This window comes from Cebus imitator, unplaced genomic scaffold (genome assembly GCF_001604975.1).
Source record: "Cebus imitator isolate Cc_AM_T3 unplaced genomic scaffold, Cebus_imitator-1.0 Scaffold295, whole genome shotgun sequence".
Taxonomy (NCBI): domain Eukaryota; kingdom Metazoa; phylum Chordata; class Mammalia; order Primates; family Cebidae; genus Cebus; species Cebus imitator.
In genome coordinates, this window is record NW_016107610.1 from 2,644,580 (window position 1) to 2,664,418 (window position 19,839).

A 19,839-nucleotide genomic window follows, 5' to 3' on the forward strand; every position below is an offset into this window, starting at 1 on the left:
AGAAAAGACAAGGAAAGAAAAGAAACAGTGGGGGTGGGACCAGCATAGTGCGTGGCAGCAAGCCTCATAGGTGATTCTGATGCTCACTGAATTTGAGACCCATGGACCTAAAATGTCATTCCAAATCTGTCTGTGTAAGTAGTCTTTCAGGTATATACGCCTGAGTACTCACATACTTTTTTAATTTTTTTTTTTAAATAAAATGAGAATCATTGATCAAGAGAAAATAGCTCATAAATTATAAAAAGATATTCAAGCTTACTGTTGTTTAAAGGAATTAAGACAATAATAACTTATCTTTCTTCTAAGTGATATGCAACCCTTTACGTGTCTCCAAATGGCAAGAGTGTGGTACTCATCCACTCATGATGAGAGTTTAATTTACTGTAACCTTTCTGGTGAACACCTATCAGTCAATTTATTTTTTATTTATTTGATTATATAGATCACTTAAAATATTTTATTTTTTCCTTTTTAACTTCCCACATGACACCAACATATATTTTTATATATATATATATATTTGTATATATATTTAGAGACAGAGTCTCCCTCTGTTGCTCAAGCTGGAGCACAGTGGTGCAATCACAGCTCACCACAGCCTCAAACTCCTGGGCTCCAGCAATCCTCCCACCTCAGCCTCCTGAGTAGCTGGGACTACATGTGTGAGCCACCACCTCTGGCTATTTTTTCTTTTTTTCAGTAGAGATGGGGTCTTGCTGCGTTGCCCAGGCTGGTCTTAAGCTGGGCTCAAGCAATCCTCCCACCTTGGCCTCCCAAAATATTAGGAATATAGGCATGAGCCACTGCACCCAGCTTCAATCACTTTAGAAATACTCTTTCCCTTTGATCCAGCTAGAAAGATTGTGATATAGAGATATTCTCACAAATGTTCAAGAAATGCAAATTTTCAACATTATTTGCAAAAGCAAGAAAACTGGAGAGCCTAAATGCCCAGCAGTACAGTCATGAGCTGGGTAAGTTGCTGCCAAAAGGCGGTGGCATTCAGCGTGAAAGCGAGGTGGCTTGTGCGTGTTTATTGGAGAGTGACCCTGCCCTGCCTTTGCCCCCCTCCCAGGCTCTCTGGATGTTGTGTGTGGTGGGGGGTGACCACAGAGTGACCTACACTGTCCCCTTCTGCAGTTCCAAATTCCAGCTGTCTCTCTCATCTCTGTTCCTGGGGATGACGAGGGATGGGTGAAAGGGCAGCCAGCCTGCCCCTCCACCTCTCCTTCACTCCAGACACCTGGGCCACACCAAGAACCTCACTGTCTCTACCTCCCACAGAGTTGTCTGGCAGGGCCAGCTGTTGCATGACTTTTCAAGAAGTCTCCCTGTGCTCAGGGGCTTTGGATTCTGGGAGGGCGCCCTCCCATCTAGAATTCTAGAGACTCTCATCTGGTTTGCACCTGTCTCGCTGGGGCCTAGAAAGGGCTCGTTAGAGCTGGTGCACTCCCCACCACCAATTGTTTTTGGAAGTGTAGGGGCCAAGGGGAAATTTCCCCTATACCCTCTGAAGGTCACTGAAAACTCAACTCACAAAAGACAGATTAATAGGAGGAAGGCACACAAATTTATTTAATATATACACACGCGAGCCTTCAGAACGAAGACCCAAAGATACAGGGAAGATCGTCCATTTTTATGCTCAGGTTCAACAAAGCATGGACAGCCACATAGAAATAGAATTGGACAGAGTGTGACCTAATACTAATGGACTCAGTGGAGGAGAAACAGCAAAGCCCGTCTGTCTAGACCCTTCTTGGCTCTCTGTGCGTGCATTTGTTCCTTTGGCATATGGGGCAAGATCATCACTGGAAGGGGGCCTTATGACCTCCAGTCAAACAAGGAAGGTAGTTAATTTATTTATGGCCAGTTTGTACCCAGAAAGGCAGAGGGAAGGCAGAGCACTGTTTTTGGCGTTATGGCTGGCTCTGGGTAAAAGAGCTTCTGGTCTCTGGGCCCTGCCTTGGGGAAGAGGGATTCTGGTTTCTATGGCTAGCCTTGGGGAAGAATTGGACTGAACGATGGGAGAGCAGGAGAGAAAGACTTCTTCCCAGGCTGCTTCTGAACCCTTCATTTTTGGGTATTGTTTTCAAAGTCTCAACAGAAGAAATTCGATGTTTCAAAAATGGAAACCCAAAACTTTGTTCCTGAAACTTTTTTCATGACAGGATATTGGGGGAGGGGATGCCGTACTATTTTCAGAACTTAGGGCTTTAAATGTCTTAACCTGGCTCTGGTCCCCTCAGCCGACGAAAAGAATAACCCTGGTGTTCTTCTAGTCATTACTTAAAACGCAGCCCTCCTTCCTGCCCTTTCTCAGGCAAAAGTCCAGGCCCAGCCCTGGGCCGTCTGGCTTCCCCATTGGCGGGGGCCTGGGTACCCATGTCCCTTTACCTACACAGAATGGGCAGAGGCAGCCAGGATCAGCCCTAGGGGCCCTTGAGCCTCCACTCACAGTCTCTGGTTTGGAAGCCCCAGGCTGCAACCACAGCTGGCCCAGAGGAAGAGGCCTAACAGCCTGTCAAACCTTCCTTCCCTTCAATCTCTGGATCTGCCCCTAGTCTTGTCTCCAGTGCAGCTCTCTTCTGCCCCCACCTGGCTCATGACAGTCACTGCACCACCCCTGCAAGGCACTCCCTCTACCTTCCCTCAGTGAGTTCCTCAGTATCTTTGGTTCTGCCCTCAGCCCCTGAATCCCAGAAGGGTCTTTTTTGCTCTTTCCCCCAAGCTCCCAGATCCCTTTTTTTCTTTGAGACAGAGTCTCCCTCTGTCACCCAGGCTGGAGTGCAGTGGCTGGATCTCGGCTCATTACAACCTCCACCTCACAGGTTCAAGCAATTCTCCTGTCTGTCTCCCAAGTAGCTGGGATTACAGGGCCCACCATCATGCCCAGCTAATTTTTGTATTTTTAGTGGACACAGGGTTTTACCATGTTGGCCAGGCTGGCCTTGGACTCCTGACCTCAGGTGATCAGCCCATCCCGGCCTCCCAAAGTGCTGGGATTACAGGCACTGTGCCGGGCTTCCAAGTCCCAGATTCATAAGACCACTTTGTAGCTCAATTTCTGTCTCCCTTCTTCACACATCCCTCCTATTGCTAATATCTGGATATTTCTAGACCTCACTGTCCAAAACAGTAGCCACCAACCACACATGACTATTGAGCACTTGAAATGTGGCTAGTCATACTAAAAAAAAATTTTAAGATGTTTTATTTGTAGTTTTTATCTTGTCATCTATATTGATAATTTTATATTGATTACATGGGTGGAAAGAAAATATTTTGGATATATTGGGTTAAATAAAACATTATTAAAATTAATTTAACTTATTTTTTTTCCTTTTTAAAATGTGGCTACTAGGCTGGGCGCATGGCTCATGCCTGTAATTCTAGTACTTTGGGGGGCCAAGGCAGAAGGATGACTGAAGCCAGGAGCTTGAGAACCAGCATGGGCAACATAGGGAGACCCCATCTCTACAAAAAATTGAAAAATAAAAAATTAGCTGGGCATGGTGGCACACATCTATAGTCCCAGGTATTCGGGAGGCTGAAGCAGGAGGATCACTTGAGCCCAGGAGGTTGAGGCTATAGTGAGCCATGATCATGCCATTACACTCCAGCCTGGGTGACAAGTGAGACCCTTTGGGTCAGAGAGAAGGGCCATGGGCAGGCATGGGCCCTGGGATGCTAGGATGGAAGGCTCTCCTGACCAGGTGCCTGGGAGGCAGGGCTGGGGAACGTCACAGAGTGGAGTAGCTGGCAGTGGGGAGGTGGGTGTGGGCTGGCCCAGTGCCCAGGGAGCCCTGCCTGTGCAGGACTCAGCCCTTTCCATGATGAGCTAGAAACTACCAACTGCGGCATTTGAGGTGGTGACCACAACTGGCCCACCCAGGGGACAGTGTCCAGGAACGTGAACTGCAGGGTGTGTTCCCTGCTGTGACCCAGGTTTACAAACCAGATGTGATCTATAAGTCCGAGGAAGGGGCAGGGTCCTGACTGGTGGAAGGAAAATCCCAGGATTCCAGGTGTGTCACCATCCCAGCTGGGGCTGGGCAACTGAGGAGGAAGCAAGTGAAGTCCCAAAGCCCCACCCAGAAAGTCCAGAAAGGACACCTGACCCAAGTGGGCTTCATCTAGCAAAAGGCAGGGGCCCAGGCTTGTGTGCCCAGTTTCCACACAGGGCCCTGGCGAGGTATCAGGCAGCTGCCAATTCTTCTTCATGTTTTAAGGGGTTTTGTTGGTGCTTAAAAAGAAACAACTAGGGGCCGGGTGTGGTGGCTCACGCCTGTAATCCAAGCACTTTGGAGGCCAAGGCAAGTGGATCACCTGAGGTCAGGAGTTCAAGACCAGCCTGACCCACATGGTGAAACCCCGTCTTAAAAAAAAAAAAAAAAAAAAGAAACAACTGGGGTTTAAAAAAAAAAAGGACACAAGACCTGGGATTCAGAGCCTGAGAGGGTCTCCAGCCTAGCTTCTCAGCAGCAGGCTTGGTACTTCCCTGAGATGGTAATAAGGGGCCCCCATGCTCTGTTCTCTGCTTTTTTTTTTTGAAACAAAGTCTCACTCTGTCACCCAGGCTGGAGTACAGTGGTGTGATCTCAGCTCACTGCAACCTCTGCCTTCCGTGTTCAGGTAATTCCTGTGCTTCAGCTTCCCAAGTAGGTAGGATTACAGGTGTGTGCCATCATGCCAGGCTAATTTTTGTATTTTTAGTAGGGATGGAGTTTCACCATGTTGGCCAGGCTGGTCTCGAAATCCTGACCTCAAATGATCCATCCCGCCTTGGCCTCCCAAAATCCTGGGATTACAGGTGTGAGCTACCACGCCCAGCCTCCCCTCTGCTTTCATCAGCCAGAGTGTCTATCTTCAACTTACTTCTCTCCTCCTTTTTCTAACCCTTGAGAATACAGTTGGCTTATTACAAACTTTAAGACGAAAACATCTATTTTTCTTTTCTTTTCTTTTCTTTTTTTTGTGAGACAAAGTCTCGCTCTGTTGACCAGGCTGGAGTGCAGTGGTGTGATCTTGGCTCACTGCCAGCTCTGCCTCCTGAGTTCAAGCAATTCTTCTGCCTCAGCCTCCCAAGTAGCTGGGACTGCAGGCACGCGCCACCATGCCCAGCTAATTTTTGTATTTTTGGTAGAGATGGGGTTTCACCATGTTGGCCAGGATGATCTCCATCTCTTGACCTTATGATCCACCAGCCTCGGCCTCCCAAAGTGTTGGGATTACAGGCGTGAGCCACCGCACCCGGCTGATTTTACTTTTTTGTTTATTTAAAAAAATATATTGCTGTGGACATTTTGAAAGATACCAAAATGCAGAAAGAAAAGAATATTGGCCAGGTGTGGTGGCTCACACCTGTAATCCCAGCACTTTGGGAAGCTGAAGCAGGTGGATCACGAGGTCAGGAGTTTGAGACCAGCCTGGCCAACACAGTAAAACCCCATCTCTACTAAAATTAAAAAATTAGCTGGGCTTGGTGGTGCTCATGTGTAATCCCAGCTACTCCGGAGGCTGAGGCAGGAGAATTGCTTAAACCCTGGAGGTGGAGGTTGCAGTGAGCCGAGATTGTGCCACTGCACTCCAGCCTGGGTGACAGAGCAAGACTCTGTCCTGGGGGAAAAAAAAAAAAAAAGGAAAAAAGAAAATCACCCTTGGCCCCACCAGCCAGGGACAGTGAATTCATTGGCATTTCGGTGTATTTTTTTCTGCTCTTTCCATGCATCAGTTTGGAGTCTGTTTCCCCACTGCCCCCTGTTTTGGTCGTTCTCTACCTGCAATGTTGTAGGGCCTTTCCCACATCACTGTGAGGCCTTGGTGACCTTCATTTTTAATGACAGCTGGACGATGCTTAGCCATTCTTTACCGTTAGATGTCTGAGCTGGTTCTAGTTTCCCTGCTTGGTAAATGATGCAGTGATGTGGGGGAAACATGTCATTTATCTCTGTGGAAAAGAACAGAGAATCGAGGGGTTTGGGGTCACAGTGAAGATAAAAATTCAGGAAGGGAGAATCACAGGGGACGACATTGCTCTGCCATCTTGCTGAGAAGGTTTTTTACAGCGTGGGTCCCAGAAGGAGACTCAGGGCCAAATGGTGGTTGTTTAGAGGCAGATTTCCTGAGAAGGAGTTCTCACACTGCAGGATTCGGTGTGATGGGCTGCCTTGCAGTGGTGAGTTCCCCGTCCCAGTAAGCATTTAAAGAAAGAACCTAGAGAGGGGGTACATTCCTACACTGGTACATACCTACACTAAGGTGGAGCTCGGTGAGCTGTTAAATCCATTTCACTTCCACTCTCAGGTTCTAGATCTTTGTCTGAAACCATCACAAATTCTTTCACTAAGGGGGAAACCTCAGCTAACGGGGATTAGTGGTCAACAGTGACGGCCTAAAAAGGAAGAAAGAACCTTGAACTTGGAGCCAAAAGATGTGATGGGCTCTAATTCCTTCTCTTCCTTTACTTTGGGCAAGTCACATTGAATCCTTTGGAGTCTCAGTTTCCTTGTCCGTAAAATGAGGATAACAATATTCGTCATTCCTAAGTTAGAGAAGCACCAGGAAGAAACAGAAGGTGCTGTACATACAGCCTGTGAGCTTTTACGCATAAAAGGTATTATAATAACGATGATAGCAGTTGTGACAATGGGGACATGCCAGTGGGACAGAGTATACATGTGCCCTTGCTGCCCTGGGCCGTACTTCTTGGTCACCAGCATTTCTCCTGGCTGCCCACCTGGATCCCACACTCTCACTTTTGCAGATCGACGCCACCTCGCTGATCGCAGCCTCCGTGATGGCTGCCCCTTGTGCCTTGGCCCTCTCCAAGCTGGTCTACCCGGAGGTGGAGGAGTCCAAGTTTGGGAGGGAGGAAGTGAAACTGACCTACGGGTGAGCACAGCAGGAGGTCCTGCAGAGGGCGTAGTGGTACAAGGTGCGGCGGCAAAGCAGGGGGTCCTGTTCTCTCTGTTCGTCACCGTCTTCCACCAGCTCCGGACGGTCGCTCCTCTTTCCCTGCCCTAGTTTGGCTTCATTTGCTGTCTTAGTCTGTTTTCTGTTGCTTATAACATAATACCTGAAGCTTGGTAATTTGTAAAGAATAGGAGGCCGGGCGCGGTGGCTCACGCCTATAATCCCAGCACTTTGGGAGGCCAAGGTGGGTGGATGAAGTCAAGAGATCAAGACCATCCTGGTCAACATGGTGAAACCCCTTCTCCACTAAAAATACAAAAATTAGCTGGGCATGGTGGCGTGTGCCTGTACTCCCAGCTACTCAGGAGGCTGAGGCAGGAGAATTGCTTGAAGCCGGGAGGCGGAGGTTATGGTGAGCCAAGATTGCGCCACTGCTCTTCAGGCTGAGTAACAAGAGCAAAACTCTGTCTCAAAAAAAAAAAAAAAAAAAAAAAGAATAGGAATTTATTTCTTATAGTTATGGAGGCTGAGAAGTCCGAGGTTGAGGGGTTGTATCTGGTGAGAGCCTTCTTGCTGCTGGGGATTCTGCAGAGTCCCAAGGTGGCACAGGGTGTCACATGGTGAGAGGTTGCGGGGTGCCGGGCAGTGAACTGAGTATGCTAGCTCAGATCTCTCTTCCTCTTCTTAAGAAGCCGCCAGTCAAGGCCAGGCGCAGTGGCTCATGCCTGTAATCCCAGCACTTTGGGAGGCTGAGGCAGGTAGATCACTTAAGGTCAGGAGTTTGAGACCAGCCTGGCCAACATGGTGAAGCCTGTATCTGCTAAAAATACAAAAGTTAGCTAGGCATAGAGTCTCACGCTTGTAATTCTAGTGACTTGGGGGGCTGAGGCACGGGAATTGCTTGAATCTGGGAGGTGGAGGTTGCAGTGAGCCTACATGGCACCATTGCACTCCAGCCTGAGCAACAGAGCAAACCTCCATCTCAAAAACAAAACTAAACTAAACAAAAAGCCACCAGTCCTACTCCTGTGATAACCCATTATCCCATTAATCCATTAATCCAAAATTCAGGAATGGATTCACCCATTCAGTAGGGCAGAGCCCTCATGACCCAATCAATCACCTCTTAAAGGCCCCAACTCTCAATACTGCCACATTGGGGATTAAGTTTCAACATGAGTTTCCGAAGGGCAAACATTCAGACCACGGCATTTGCAAAAATGCACACTCCAATTCTCACATCTTAATTTCCAGTGTCTGACCAGCAGGAAGCAATGGACCAGGTGAGGCTTGGGAGTGTGGCCTGGTTCTTGGCGCTGTGGCCTGTCGTGTGTTCATGTTGAGGAAGGTCATCGAAAGGCCCCATGCCACCGTGTCTATGTGCCTGAGCTCTGACCACACAGGGTACCAACCACCCATTGACATGCTGAGTGCCATCTTTGATTTCACTCACCTTCCGATATCCTGTCATAGTCTTAATAACTGTTAGATAACATTTAAACCTTAAACAGTGTTGAAAAGGCACCATGACAGACACACGCTTGGGCACACCCCAGCCTCACAACCTTCTGAAGCACTGAGCAACCTGTCCCATGGAAGTGTAATGTGAGCTGCACCTGTCATTTTCTAGTAGTTGTCCTTTAAAAAGTCAAAAGAAATGGGTGATTTTAGTAACCCATTTTACTTAACCCTGTACACGCCAAGGTATTGTCATTTCACCATGTAACCGGTACAAGAATTATTGAGATATTTTGCCTTTTTCGGTACTAAATCCTCAAAATCTGGTCTATATTTTGCACTTACAACAAATTCAATTCAGACAGCCTCCTGTCACATTCGGCTAATGGCTTCCATCTTGGACAGTTCAATGCTAGAAACCTGGACCTTGTCCCAGTGCTTTGGCCAACCCCTTTTTCTCTCTGTCTCAGGGAAAATGAGCAATTCCTGCTCTGAAGTGCTCTTCCAGGGTTCCTATTTGCGCCTGTAAGATAGGGACCCTCGCTGGTTGTGGAGACAGGCCAGTAACAATTGTTCTCGATCCCAACGACAGAGATGCTCAGAACCTCATAGAAGCAGCCAGCACTGGGGCCGCCATCTCCGTGAAGGTGGTTGCCAACATCGCTGCCAACCTGATTGCGTTCCTGGCCGTGCTGGCCTTCATCAATGCTGCCCTCTCCTGGCTGGGAGACATGGTGGACATCCAGGGGCTCAGCTTCCAGGTGCGTTTCTGGTCACCACGCTCGGTCTGTAGAGAGGATGGCCCCAGGTGGTGGTGTATGGTGGCTGGAGGCCCTGCAGAGTCTAGGCCCAGCCCTCAGTGCCAGCCACACCCTTGTCCCCTCAGCTCATCTGCTCCTACATCCTGCGGCCTGTAGCCTTCTTGATGGGCGTGGCCTGGGAGGACTGTCCAGTGGTAGCTGAGCTGCTGGGGATCAAGCTGTTTCTGAACGAGTTTGTGGCCTATCAAGAACTCTCCAAGTACAAGCAACGCCGCCTGGCAGGAGTCGAGGAGTGGGTCGGCGCCAGGAAGCAGTGGATCTCCGTGAGTGGCCCAGTCCCTTCCCTGTGGCAGGCGATGACATGGCACAGCTGCTCCTGAGGGCCCCTGGTGGCTGCTCTCCTGCTTCCTGGGCCTGGCTGGAGGGGTGCTTCCCCACCACATCCTATAGTCCCGGGAGACAGGACGGCTTCGGGCTTCGCTGCCATCTGAGGCGTGGGGAGAGAGCCCTGTGGGATGTCTGAGACCCAGGTCTAGATGGGTTGCCCTTCACTGTGGCCTTGGGCCAGCCACAGCACCTTTCCTCTTCTGTGGAAAACGGGGTAAAATACCTGCCACATCTACTCCAAAGGCATACCCATTCGCATCTAACAAGCTGCAGAGTGTGTGAGTTCAGGAGACTTCACTAACACCTTCGCTGTTTTGTTTTTTTTTGAAATGGAGATTCGCTTTTTCAGCCCAGGCTGGAGTGCAGTGGCACATTCTCACCTCACTGCAACCTCCACCTCCCAGATTTCAGCGATTGTCGTGCCTCAGCCTCCCTAGTAGCTGGGACTACAGATACCTGCCACCATACCCAGCTAATTTTTGTATTTTTAGTAGAGATGGTGTTCACCATGTTGGCCAGGCTGGCCTGGAACTCCGGATCTCAAATGATCCATCCTCTTCAGCTTCCCAAAGTGCTGGGATTACAGATGTGAGCCACCACACGTGGCCATCACCTTCACTGTTAATATAGTGGATTCAGTGCAGGGGTTGGTCCTTTCTGTCAAAATTTATTTTTAAATTCTATAAAAGATCTATAAGATTAACCGTTCTAAAAGAATAACATTATTGAGAATGAAAAAATTACCTATAATATCACCATCCCAAATAGTAATTATTGTTGTTTCTTACATTTTCTTCCATTCTTTTTAAGAGAGAGTTTAGGCCAGGCGCAGTGTCCCATGCCTGTATTCCCAGCACTTTGGGAGGTCAAGGTGGGAGGATCACTTGGGGCCAGGAGTTCAAGACTAGTCTGGGCAACATAGTGAGACCCTGTCTTTACTCAAAATTTTAAAAATTGTGAGATGTGGGCCAGGTGTAGTGGCTCATGCCTGTAACCCTAGCACTTTGGGAGGCCAAGGTGGGCAGATCATGAGGTCAGGAGTTCAAGACCAGCCTGGTCAACATGATGAAACCCCATCTCTACTAAAAATATAAAAAATTAGCTGGGCATGGTGGCGGGCGCCTGTAATCCCCGCTACTTGGAAGGCTGAGGCAGGAGAATCACTTGAAATTGGAAGGCAGAGGTTGCAGTGAGCCAAGGTCACGCCACTGCACTCCAGCCTGGACGATAGAGCGAAACTCTGTCTCAAAAAAAAAAAAAAAAATTTTCATGGTGCAGTGGGGCATGAATGTAGTCCCAGCTGCTTGGGAGGCTGAGGCAGGAAGATGGCTTGATCCCAGGAGTTTGAGGGTGTTATGAGCTAGGATTGTATCACTGCCCTTCAGCCTGGGCAACAGAGCAAGACCCTATCTTTAAAAAAAAAAAAAAGAGGAAAAGAGAGAGCTAACATAGTTGCTGCTGTAGCAGCCATCCTGTGCTGTAGCCAGCTGTGTTTTTACTTAGTATTATAACATAAGCATCATTTTTTATATACGTGTCCTAACATACCCAAGCCCCTGCTGTTGGGCCATTCAGACAATTCTATTATTTGGTTTTTATCCGCATGTTGAAATGAGTCTTTTTGTGCGTATAGCTCTTCCTTTCTCTCAGAGCGTTTCTGCCGCGTTCCCAGGTGTGGGCTGACTGAATCCCACATGCGTCTTCACGTGGCTACAGCGGCCGAAATCACCAGCACCAGCTGTGCCCATGAGCGTTTATTTCACCACACGGCTAAACCGCCGGGAGTAGCTTCTTTTTAAAAACAAGGTTCCCTACTTTAATGAGCAAGTAATAGCTCATTGTTTTCATCTGCATTACTTCAGTGACTGACAACTTTCAACAGGAAGTTCTTTTTCTTGTCTTTTAAATTCCTTTTTAAATTGTAAAGGAATGGACTCTGTAGGTTTTTAAAAAAAGAAAGTTTGTGGCCACCCACCCTGGCTCATGCCTGTAATCTCCGTACTTTGGGAGGTAGATCACTTGAAGTCAGGAGTTTGAGACCAGCCTGACCAACACGGCAAAAACCCTCGTCTACGAAAAATAGAAAAATTTTAATTTTTTTCTGCCCGTGTGGTGGAACACGCCTGTAGTCCCCGCTACTCCCGAGGCTGAGGCACAAGAATCGCTTGAACTTGGGAGGTGGAAGTTGCAGTGAGCTGAGACTGCACTCTAGCTTGGGCAGCAGAGCAAGACTCTGTCTCAAAGACAAACAAACAAAACAAAACAAAACAAAACAAACAGGTGCAGTGACTCACACCTGTAATCCCAGCACTTTTGGAGGCCAAAGCGGGCGGATCACGTGAAGTCAAAAGTTCGAGACCAGCCTGGCCAACATGGTGAAACCCCGTCTCTAGTAAAAATACAAAAAATTAGCCAGGCTTGGTGGCAGGTGCCTGTAATCTCTGCTACTCAGGAGACGAGGCAGGAGAATCTCTTGAACCTGGGAGGTGGAGGTTGCAGTGAGCTGAGATTGTGTCATTGCACTCCAGCCTGGGCAACAAGAGTGAAACTCCATCTCAAAAAAAAAAAAAAAAAAAAAAAAAAGGTTTGTATAGAGTCAAGTTTCCCCTCCCTGCTTTCTCTTACCTCTGGTCTCACCCGTCCTCAGAGGTTAATGGAGGGCACACCCCTTCCTGTTCTTTTATTTATTTAATTTTCATGGGTACCTAGTAGGTGCATATGTTTCTGTGGTAAGTGAGGTGTTCTGATACAGGCACGCGGTGTAAAAATATGGAATCCTTCATGAATTTGCACATTATTCTGCACAGGGGTCGTGCTACATTCCTCTGTATCGTTCTGATTTTAGTATGTGTGCTGCTGAAGCACTTCATGATCTTTTTTATGAGCTTCACTCCTTCAGCAAGTATTTGTTGAGTCCACTTAGGTGGCAGGCCTCCTGCTAGGCATGGGGGATAACAAGGAGAATTAGACAGACGTGGCCCTGGTCTCTTGGAGCCGACATCTAGTGAGAGACACAGGCAAACACAAGAAAGCAAAAGAACAACAATTAAAATAACAGCGATTGGGGTGAGTTATTTGAAGGAAAAAACAGGGCAGGGTCTTCCTTTGGTGGACTGGTCAGAAAAGATCTCCCTGAGATGTGGCATTGAAGCCAAGACTTGGAAAAGGGATGAGCTAGGACAAGCTGGGAAAAGCATTCCAAAGGAAGGGGCACGTGCAAAGGCCCTTGGTATGCTTAGAGAACGGAGCAATGAGCACAGCTAGAGCAGGTGGTAATCACAGGCCAGGAAGCAGTCAGAAATCACTGAAGATTTGACATTTTGAATTTTAAGACCATGACTGGTGGCCAGGTGTGTTGGCTCACACCTGTAATCCCAGCACTTCGGGAGGCTAAGGCAGGAGGATCACTTGAGACTAGGAGTTCAAGATCAGTCCTGAAAACAAAGCAAGACCCCGTCTCTACAAAAAATTTAAAAATTAGCCAGGTGTAGTGGTGCACGCCTGTGGTCTCAGCTACTTGAGATGCTGAGGATCACTTGCGCCCAGGAGACTGGGGCTGCAGTGAGCTATGATTTTGCCACTGCACCCCAGCCTGGGTAACAGAGCGAGACCCTGTCTCTGAAAGAGAGAGAGAGGGAAGAAGGTAAGGTAAGGTAGGTTGGGAAGGAAAGGGGAGGGGTGGGGAGGAAAGGGAAGGGAAGGAAAGGGGGGAAGGGAGGGAGGGAAGGAGGGAAGAAAAGGGAGGGAGGAAGGGAGGGAAAGAAGGGAGGGAGGGGCTGCTCTGTGGAACACAGCTGTAGGTGGGCAAGCAGAGATACATATTTTTTCCAATAATATTTGTATCAACTCTTCATGTTATAAAGACATTAACTTTTTTCTGTTATGTTTTCTACATATACTTTTCCTTTTTTTCCCCTTTATGTTGTATACGGAAATGTATTTTTAGTGTAGAACACTTGATGAATTTGCGTGTCATCCTTCGGTAGGGGCCATGCTAATCATCTTTGCATCATTGAAGTTTTAGTGTATGTGTATAAAAAGCACAGGAATTTGTTGTTTTTTTAATTTAAAAATTGTATTTACTTAGAAGCATTCAGAATGTCGACAAAACAGCAGTAACTTTTTAAAAAATTACAGAGTGATATGTACGCATGTATGTATGTATTTTTGGAGACAGGGTCTCACTCTGTCACCCAGGCTGGAGTGCAGTGGTACAATCACAGCTCACTGTAGCCTCTGCCTTCCGGGCTCAAGGAATCCTCCTACCTCAGCCCCTGTGTAACTGGGATTACAGATGTACACCACCACGCCTGGCTAACTTTTGTATTTTTTTTAGAGTTGGGGTCTTGCCATGTTGCCCAAGTTTGTCTCAAACTCCCAACCTCAAGTAATCCTTCTGCCTTGGCCTCCCACAGTGCTGGGATTATAGGCGTGAGCCACAACGCCCAGCCCAAGTGGTTTTCAGTTCATTGTATCAGCAATTATTTGTGTAAGCTGCATCAGAGACAACTAAATATAAAGGCACTACCATCCACATACGCAACTAATTTGTGCTGTGCGCCAAAAAGAGTGTGCTTTAAATTTCCGTGGCAATTTATAACCCTCATACGGCACCAGGCAAGGTTGGTGGCTATTGAAAATATTACCAGGACAGGGTTATCTAAAGACACATTGGGTAGTATGTTAACTATATGAGAAAAAAGACACTGTACAGTTTAAAAACAAATCTTTTTTTTTTTTTTTTTTGAGACGGAGTTTCGCTCTTGTTGCCCAGGCTGGAGTGCAATGGTGCGATCCCGGCTCACCGCAACCTCCGCTTCCTGGGTTCAGGCAATTCTCCTGCCTCAGCCTCCTGAGTAGCTGGGATTACAGGCACGCGCCACCATGCCCAGCTAATTTTTTGTATTTTTAGTGGAGAAGGGGTTTCACCATGTTGACCAGGATGGTCTCGATCTCTTGACCTCATGATCCACCTGCCTCGGCCTCCCAAAGTGCTGGGATTACAGGCGTGAGCCACCGCGCCCAGCCCTAAAAACAAATCTTACATGGCCTTATATTTTAATTTATTTCTTTAAAATGAATGCATTGAGTATTGGCAGGGGGCGGGGGGGTGGCGACGGTTAAATACATTATATATGAGAAAAAACCAAACTGCTAGAACCAGTTTATTCATCATCTTTGTTTTCATCTTTCCTTCCTCCTCATCCTCTTCCTCTTTCTCACGTTTCTCCCATTCTTTCTTTTTCTTGCTTGTTCAACCTTGAGAGCTCCCTTTTTTTGCTGCCCCAGGCTTCCCTTTAGCTCGGTGCGCAGCAATATCTTTTTGTATTTTTCGTTGAGCTTTGTGGATGTCTTTTCCTAAGGCTGCCTGTCCTCCTCCGTGGTTTTATAACCTCATGTTTCCTACTTTCTTTGCTATCTCACCAACAGATAGGCTGGGATGTTCTCCTTTGATTTTTGGGTAATGCTTGGAATAGAACAAGAAGAGGCCAAAGGAGGCCTCTTGGATGTGCTGGGATGCTGGAACTTCTTTTTTGTTTTCCCTGTAGGAAGGTTGTAAGTTTTCGTTTCCCTTTCCTAGCCAGCCTTGTCTGCCTTGACTGCGTCTTCAGATTTTCCTTTCTCTTTAGCGGACATGGTCTTCTGCCTCTGACTCTCTTAGAAAGCTCTGAGGAGTTGCCCGAAGCATCTGGGTGCTGCTTCTTGTGCCGCTGTCGACAAGCTTGGACAGGGAGTGCATATGATGACATTTCGCCTCTTGGCTTCTCAGAGTCTCCTCTGCTCTTGTTTAGCTATTTTCCTCAGTGAGGCACAGGGTCACCCAGTGTCTGTCAGCTCTCACTTGACCCAGCATTCGGGATTTTTCTTTTTTTTTTTTAACACAGATTTTATGCCAAATATTTTCTTTTGTGATTTCTTCTATTATTTCTAAACTTAGAAAGTTATCTGGAAAATGCAGCTGGGCACGGTGGCTCATGCCTATAATTCCAGCACTTTGGGAGGCCAAGGAGGTTGGGTCACTTGAGACTAGCCTGGCCAACATGGAGAAACCACGTTTGGTGAAACAACAAATATAAAACTTAGCCAGTGTGGTAACACACACCTGTAATCCCAGCTACTTGGGAGGCTGAAGCATGAGAATCGCTTGAACCCGGGAGGCAGAAGTTTTCTGAAAGAAAGAAAAAGAAAGAAAAAGCACGTTTTCTGGAAAGTGTTAAATTCCTGAAATAATGTGATGAGATAATTCAGACCATAAGCTTTGCAGTCAGAACTGAATTCAAATTCTGATACAACTACCTTCTTGCTGTGTGAACTTCCTTAGTTACTTAACTTCTCTGAGCCTCGGTTTGCTCCTCTCTAAAATAAGAGTAATAATACTCCCTTGTAACTATATTTATTATCCTATATTTTCTATCATTTCATGCTTAAAATGTTAATATTTATCTAGAATTTTTATATAGTATGCGGGAAGGCTCTATACCAATTTTTTTTTTATTTTAAAATTTTAATTTCTGTGGATACATAGTAGGTGTGTATATTTATGAGGTACATGAGATGCTTTGATGCACACCGGCATGCCATGTGTGATAATGACATCATGGAGAATGGGGTATTCATCCCCTCAAGCATTTACCTTTTGTGTTACAAACAATCCAATGATACCCTTATTTTAAAATGTACAGTTAAGTCATTGTAACTATAGTCACCTTGTTGTGCTATCAAATATTAGCTCTTACTCGCTCATTCTAACTTATTTTGTACCCATAAATCAATTTTGTTTTCAAATTATTTCATTTTGGCCCTTAAACCTTCTTTCTGGGAAATAGGACAGTTGTTAAGAACAAAAGGGAATAACTATCGTGTTTAAACACCTGCCCTCTGCCTGGTGTTTCCTGTATTTTACGTAATCCTCCTGACGGCTCTCCCAGGCAGGTACTATTATTCCCCCATTCTAGACAGGGAAACTGACACTGAGAGAAGCGACTGACTTGCTCCAGCTGATCTTGGTGAGCTAGTCCTGAAAGCCAGCCTGGCTGGGCTCCAAATCCCTTACTGTTTCCTGTAGGCCACACTCCCTCTCTCAGCCTGAGAGCAGTCACAGGAGTGCTATGTCCGGAAAGGGGCTGTCCACCCAGTCGCCCCAGGATACAACTTAGTAGGGCCAAAGCGAGAGGACTAAGAAAGGCTGAATCCCGTCTAGAAGGGCCGGTAATGAAGATTAAAAGGTTGAAGGACAGATGAAAGAGCAAAGCTATGTTTTTGATGTGGTGCCATTTGAGCTGATGTAGAGGTGGGATTGCAAGGCTGGGGAAGGGGCAGCACAGAGGGCTTGAAGATCAATTACAGGTAAGAAGTGGGTAAAGTTAAGGCCAGGGATCCTGGGTGTTATAGGGCCACCCCGGGCCCATCTGAGGGGAGCCCCTCCTCATGCATCTTCTGTATTTTCAGGTCAGAGCTGAAGTCCTGACGACATTTGCCCTCTGTGGATTTGCCAATTTCAGCTCCATTGGGATCATGCTCGGAGGCTTGAGTGAGTCTAATGGGGGCCTCACCAGTGTCTGGGAGAGCCAGAGACTTGAACTTGCTGGGGACATGGAGGCCTCAGTTGTCTCATTTTTCTAAAGCAGGGCCCAAGCAAGATGGCCGTAGAGGCCGTTCGTGGTGGCTTGTGCCTGTAATCCCAGCACTTTGGGAGGCTGAGGCGGGTGGATCACTCGAGACCAGCCTGGCCAACATGGCAAAACTCCATCTCTAATAAAAATACAAAAATTACCTGGGTGTGGTGGTGCACACCTATGATCCCAGCTACTCGGGAGGCTGAGGCACGAGGATGCTTGAACCCACAAGGCAGAGGTTGCAGTGAGCCAAGATCACACCACTATATTCCAGCCTGGGCGACAGAGCGAGATTTTCCTTCTAGCCCTAGAATTCTGAATCTCTGCTGCTGGTGGTGGCCTAGGAGGTCAGCACTTGAGCCTTGAAGGCCAAGCCTGGCTCAGGGGTGGGAGGTATGGTGCTGGCCTGTCCCCAAAGCTATGGTCTGCCTGTTCCCACACCCACAGTGGACAGGCAGGCAGGCCTGGTGAGGCCTAGGGTCGAAGACTCTGCACAGTTCTCAGTTCTTTACAAATAACATTTCCACTCCCGGCTGCTACCCTGCCTGGTGGTGAAATCACCCCATTTTACAAAGAAGGAAACTGAGTCTTGGAGAAGTGAAGCATGGCTCAGATCCCTCGGGTAGCGAGTGGCTGGACCTGCATTTCATCCCAGGTCTGCCTGGCTCCAAACTCAAATTCTTTTCCTGCGTCTGCCACGGATGGTGTGTGGGGAGGTGTGGGCATTGCCGCCAGGCCGAAGAGGGCTCCTGAGCTCAGCAAGTGGCCCGGAGGACAGCGTCTGTCCCTCTGGCCATCTATTAATAGAAGAGGAAGGGAGGTCAGCAGATGCAGCCGGAGCTAGAGAATGTGGCAGAGAGGGGCACAGCTTCCCTGGCCCTGAGTACTTCTGTCCCCTTGCAGCCTCCATGGTCCCCCAACGGAAGAGCGACTTCTCCCAGATCGTGCTCCGGGCGCTCTTCACGGGGGCCTGTGTGTCCCTGGTGAATGCCTGCATGGCAGGTGAGTGCAGGCCTGGCAGGCGCAGAATGTGGAACTCTGATTTTCTGGTTAGCCCGGGGGCCCTGCCCACCCACCTCTTTCCCCCCACAGGCGTCCTCTACGTGCCCAGGGGGGCTGAAGTCAACTGCATGTCCCTCCTGAACACGACCCTCGGCAGCAGTAGCTTTGAGGTGTATCAGTGCTGCCGTGATGCCTTCCAGAGGTAAGGGCATGAGCTATGGGGCCTGCAGGGGACCCCCCGCGATGGGGCATGGAATGGGGCCTGCAGGGGACCCCCCGCAATGGGGCACGGAATGCCTGAGTGCTGGGGGGGATGCCTTTGGTACCAGGGTGAGGGTAAAAATGTTATGGCTGCAGCTGATGGGGAAGTAAAGGCTCGAGGACCAGTGGAGGAAGGGTGGACCAGAGACTTGAAGCAATGTTCCCAGTGTTGCACAGCCTGGCCATGGCCAGCAGAGCCAGCCTGGAGCTCACACTGCAATCTTTGCTTTTTTTTTTTTTTTTTTTTAGCATCAACCCAGAGTTCAGCCCAGAGGCCCTGGAGAACTGCTGCCGGTTTTACAACCACACAGTCTGTGCATAGCGAGGACAGAACCTGTTTGTGCTTCTGACCTTCCCTTTCCCAGGGCCCTCCTCAGGGAAGCCAGAGACTCAGCCCCAGCTCAGCCCCACAACTGGGAAGGGGTCATGGACTGAATGTGCAGAGAGTGAGTGGGGACATCAGGAAGGACGTGTCCTACTGCACCTCTTTCCTCCTCCCCCATTTTCTACCTCCCCCAGTGTGAATTCTCAGGGTTACCTCTGCCTCCTCCTTCCCCTCCACATCCAAGCAGCACCCTGGTCCTCTCTCCCCGCCTCCCCTGGGGTCCCTCACATGCCCCTTCCTTTCTGTTGTGGGCGCACACCAAAGCCTCCTCCCCTCCCCACCTGGGCACCAGGATCTCTCTGTGGCTTCCCCTGCCAGGTGGTGTGGCCCCTTTCTCTGCTTTCAGAGACTCCCTTCCCACCTTCCCTCAGAGCGCTTCCCAAACTGAGGTCCCATGGCACACTCCCGGGAGGCGTTCGGAGGGTTCCGTGATCCACTAGACTTGGAAACACTGGGTCAAATAAACTTAGAGCGGGCTATTTGGACTTTTTGTTTATTTTTTTGTTTTTTAACTGTGGACTTGTCAGTGCTTGGTGTGGATATGAGGCTTTTTCCAAATTATTTAACCGTAAGAACTTTTTAAAATTATTATTTATTTTTATTCCACTGAACTTAGGAGCAAAGAACCTTTTTTTAAAGCCACGATCTCACTCTGTCACTCAGGCTGGAGTATGGTGGGGTGATCGTGGCTCACTGCAGCCTCCACCTCTCAGGCTCAAGCAATCCTCCCATCTCAGCCTCCTAAGTAGCAAGGACTGCAGGCACGTGCCACCATGTCCAGCTAATTTTTATGTTTTGTTTTGTTTTGCTTTTTGGTAGAGACGAGATCTTGCTATGTTGCCCAGGGCTGACTCAAGTGGTCTGCCCACCTTGGCTCCCCAAAGTGTTGGGATTACAAACGTCACTCACCGTACCTGGCCCGTAAGAAGCTTTTTGATGGAAGTATCTCAGGTGAAGATTTTATGGAATACAACTTGGGAAATATTGGCTAATCTTCAAACTGCTGTACTCTACATAGCTGTAATATTAGCAGATGCTCATGTGGCGCTGT

At 48.1% G+C, this 19,839-nt stretch overlaps 1 protein-coding gene and 2 non-coding genes across 3 annotated transcripts in view; 1 reads left to right on the forward strand and 2 right to left on the reverse strand.

Annotated features, from left to right (window-relative positions):
• Positions 1-19,271, forward strand: part of SLC28A1 (solute carrier family 28 member 1) — a 59,638-nt gene extending 40,367 nt beyond the window's left edge. The window contains exons 12-18 of the mRNA XM_017502295.2: positions 6,770-6,897; positions 8,969-9,137; positions 9,263-9,460; positions 16,974-17,055; positions 18,044-18,142; positions 18,233-18,344; positions 18,653-19,271. Of these exons, the coding sequence (XP_017357784.1) occupies positions 6,770-6,897; positions 8,969-9,137; positions 9,263-9,460; positions 16,974-17,055; positions 18,044-18,142; positions 18,233-18,344; positions 18,653-18,725 (861 nt within the window). The 3' untranslated portion in view covers positions 18,726-19,271. The remainder of the gene's footprint in view (positions 1-6,769; positions 6,898-8,968; positions 9,138-9,262; positions 9,461-16,973; positions 17,056-18,043; positions 18,143-18,232; positions 18,345-18,652) is intronic.
• On the reverse strand, positions 12,288-12,389 carry LOC119467483. Its single transcript, XR_005196022.1, has one exon. It is a non-coding gene; the product is annotated as a U6 spliceosomal RNA (small nuclear RNA).
• Positions 13,466-13,568, reverse strand: LOC119467490. Its single transcript, XR_005196028.1, has one exon. It is a non-coding gene; the product is annotated as a U6 spliceosomal RNA (small nuclear RNA).
• Positions 19,272-19,839: the final 568 nt, after the last annotated feature.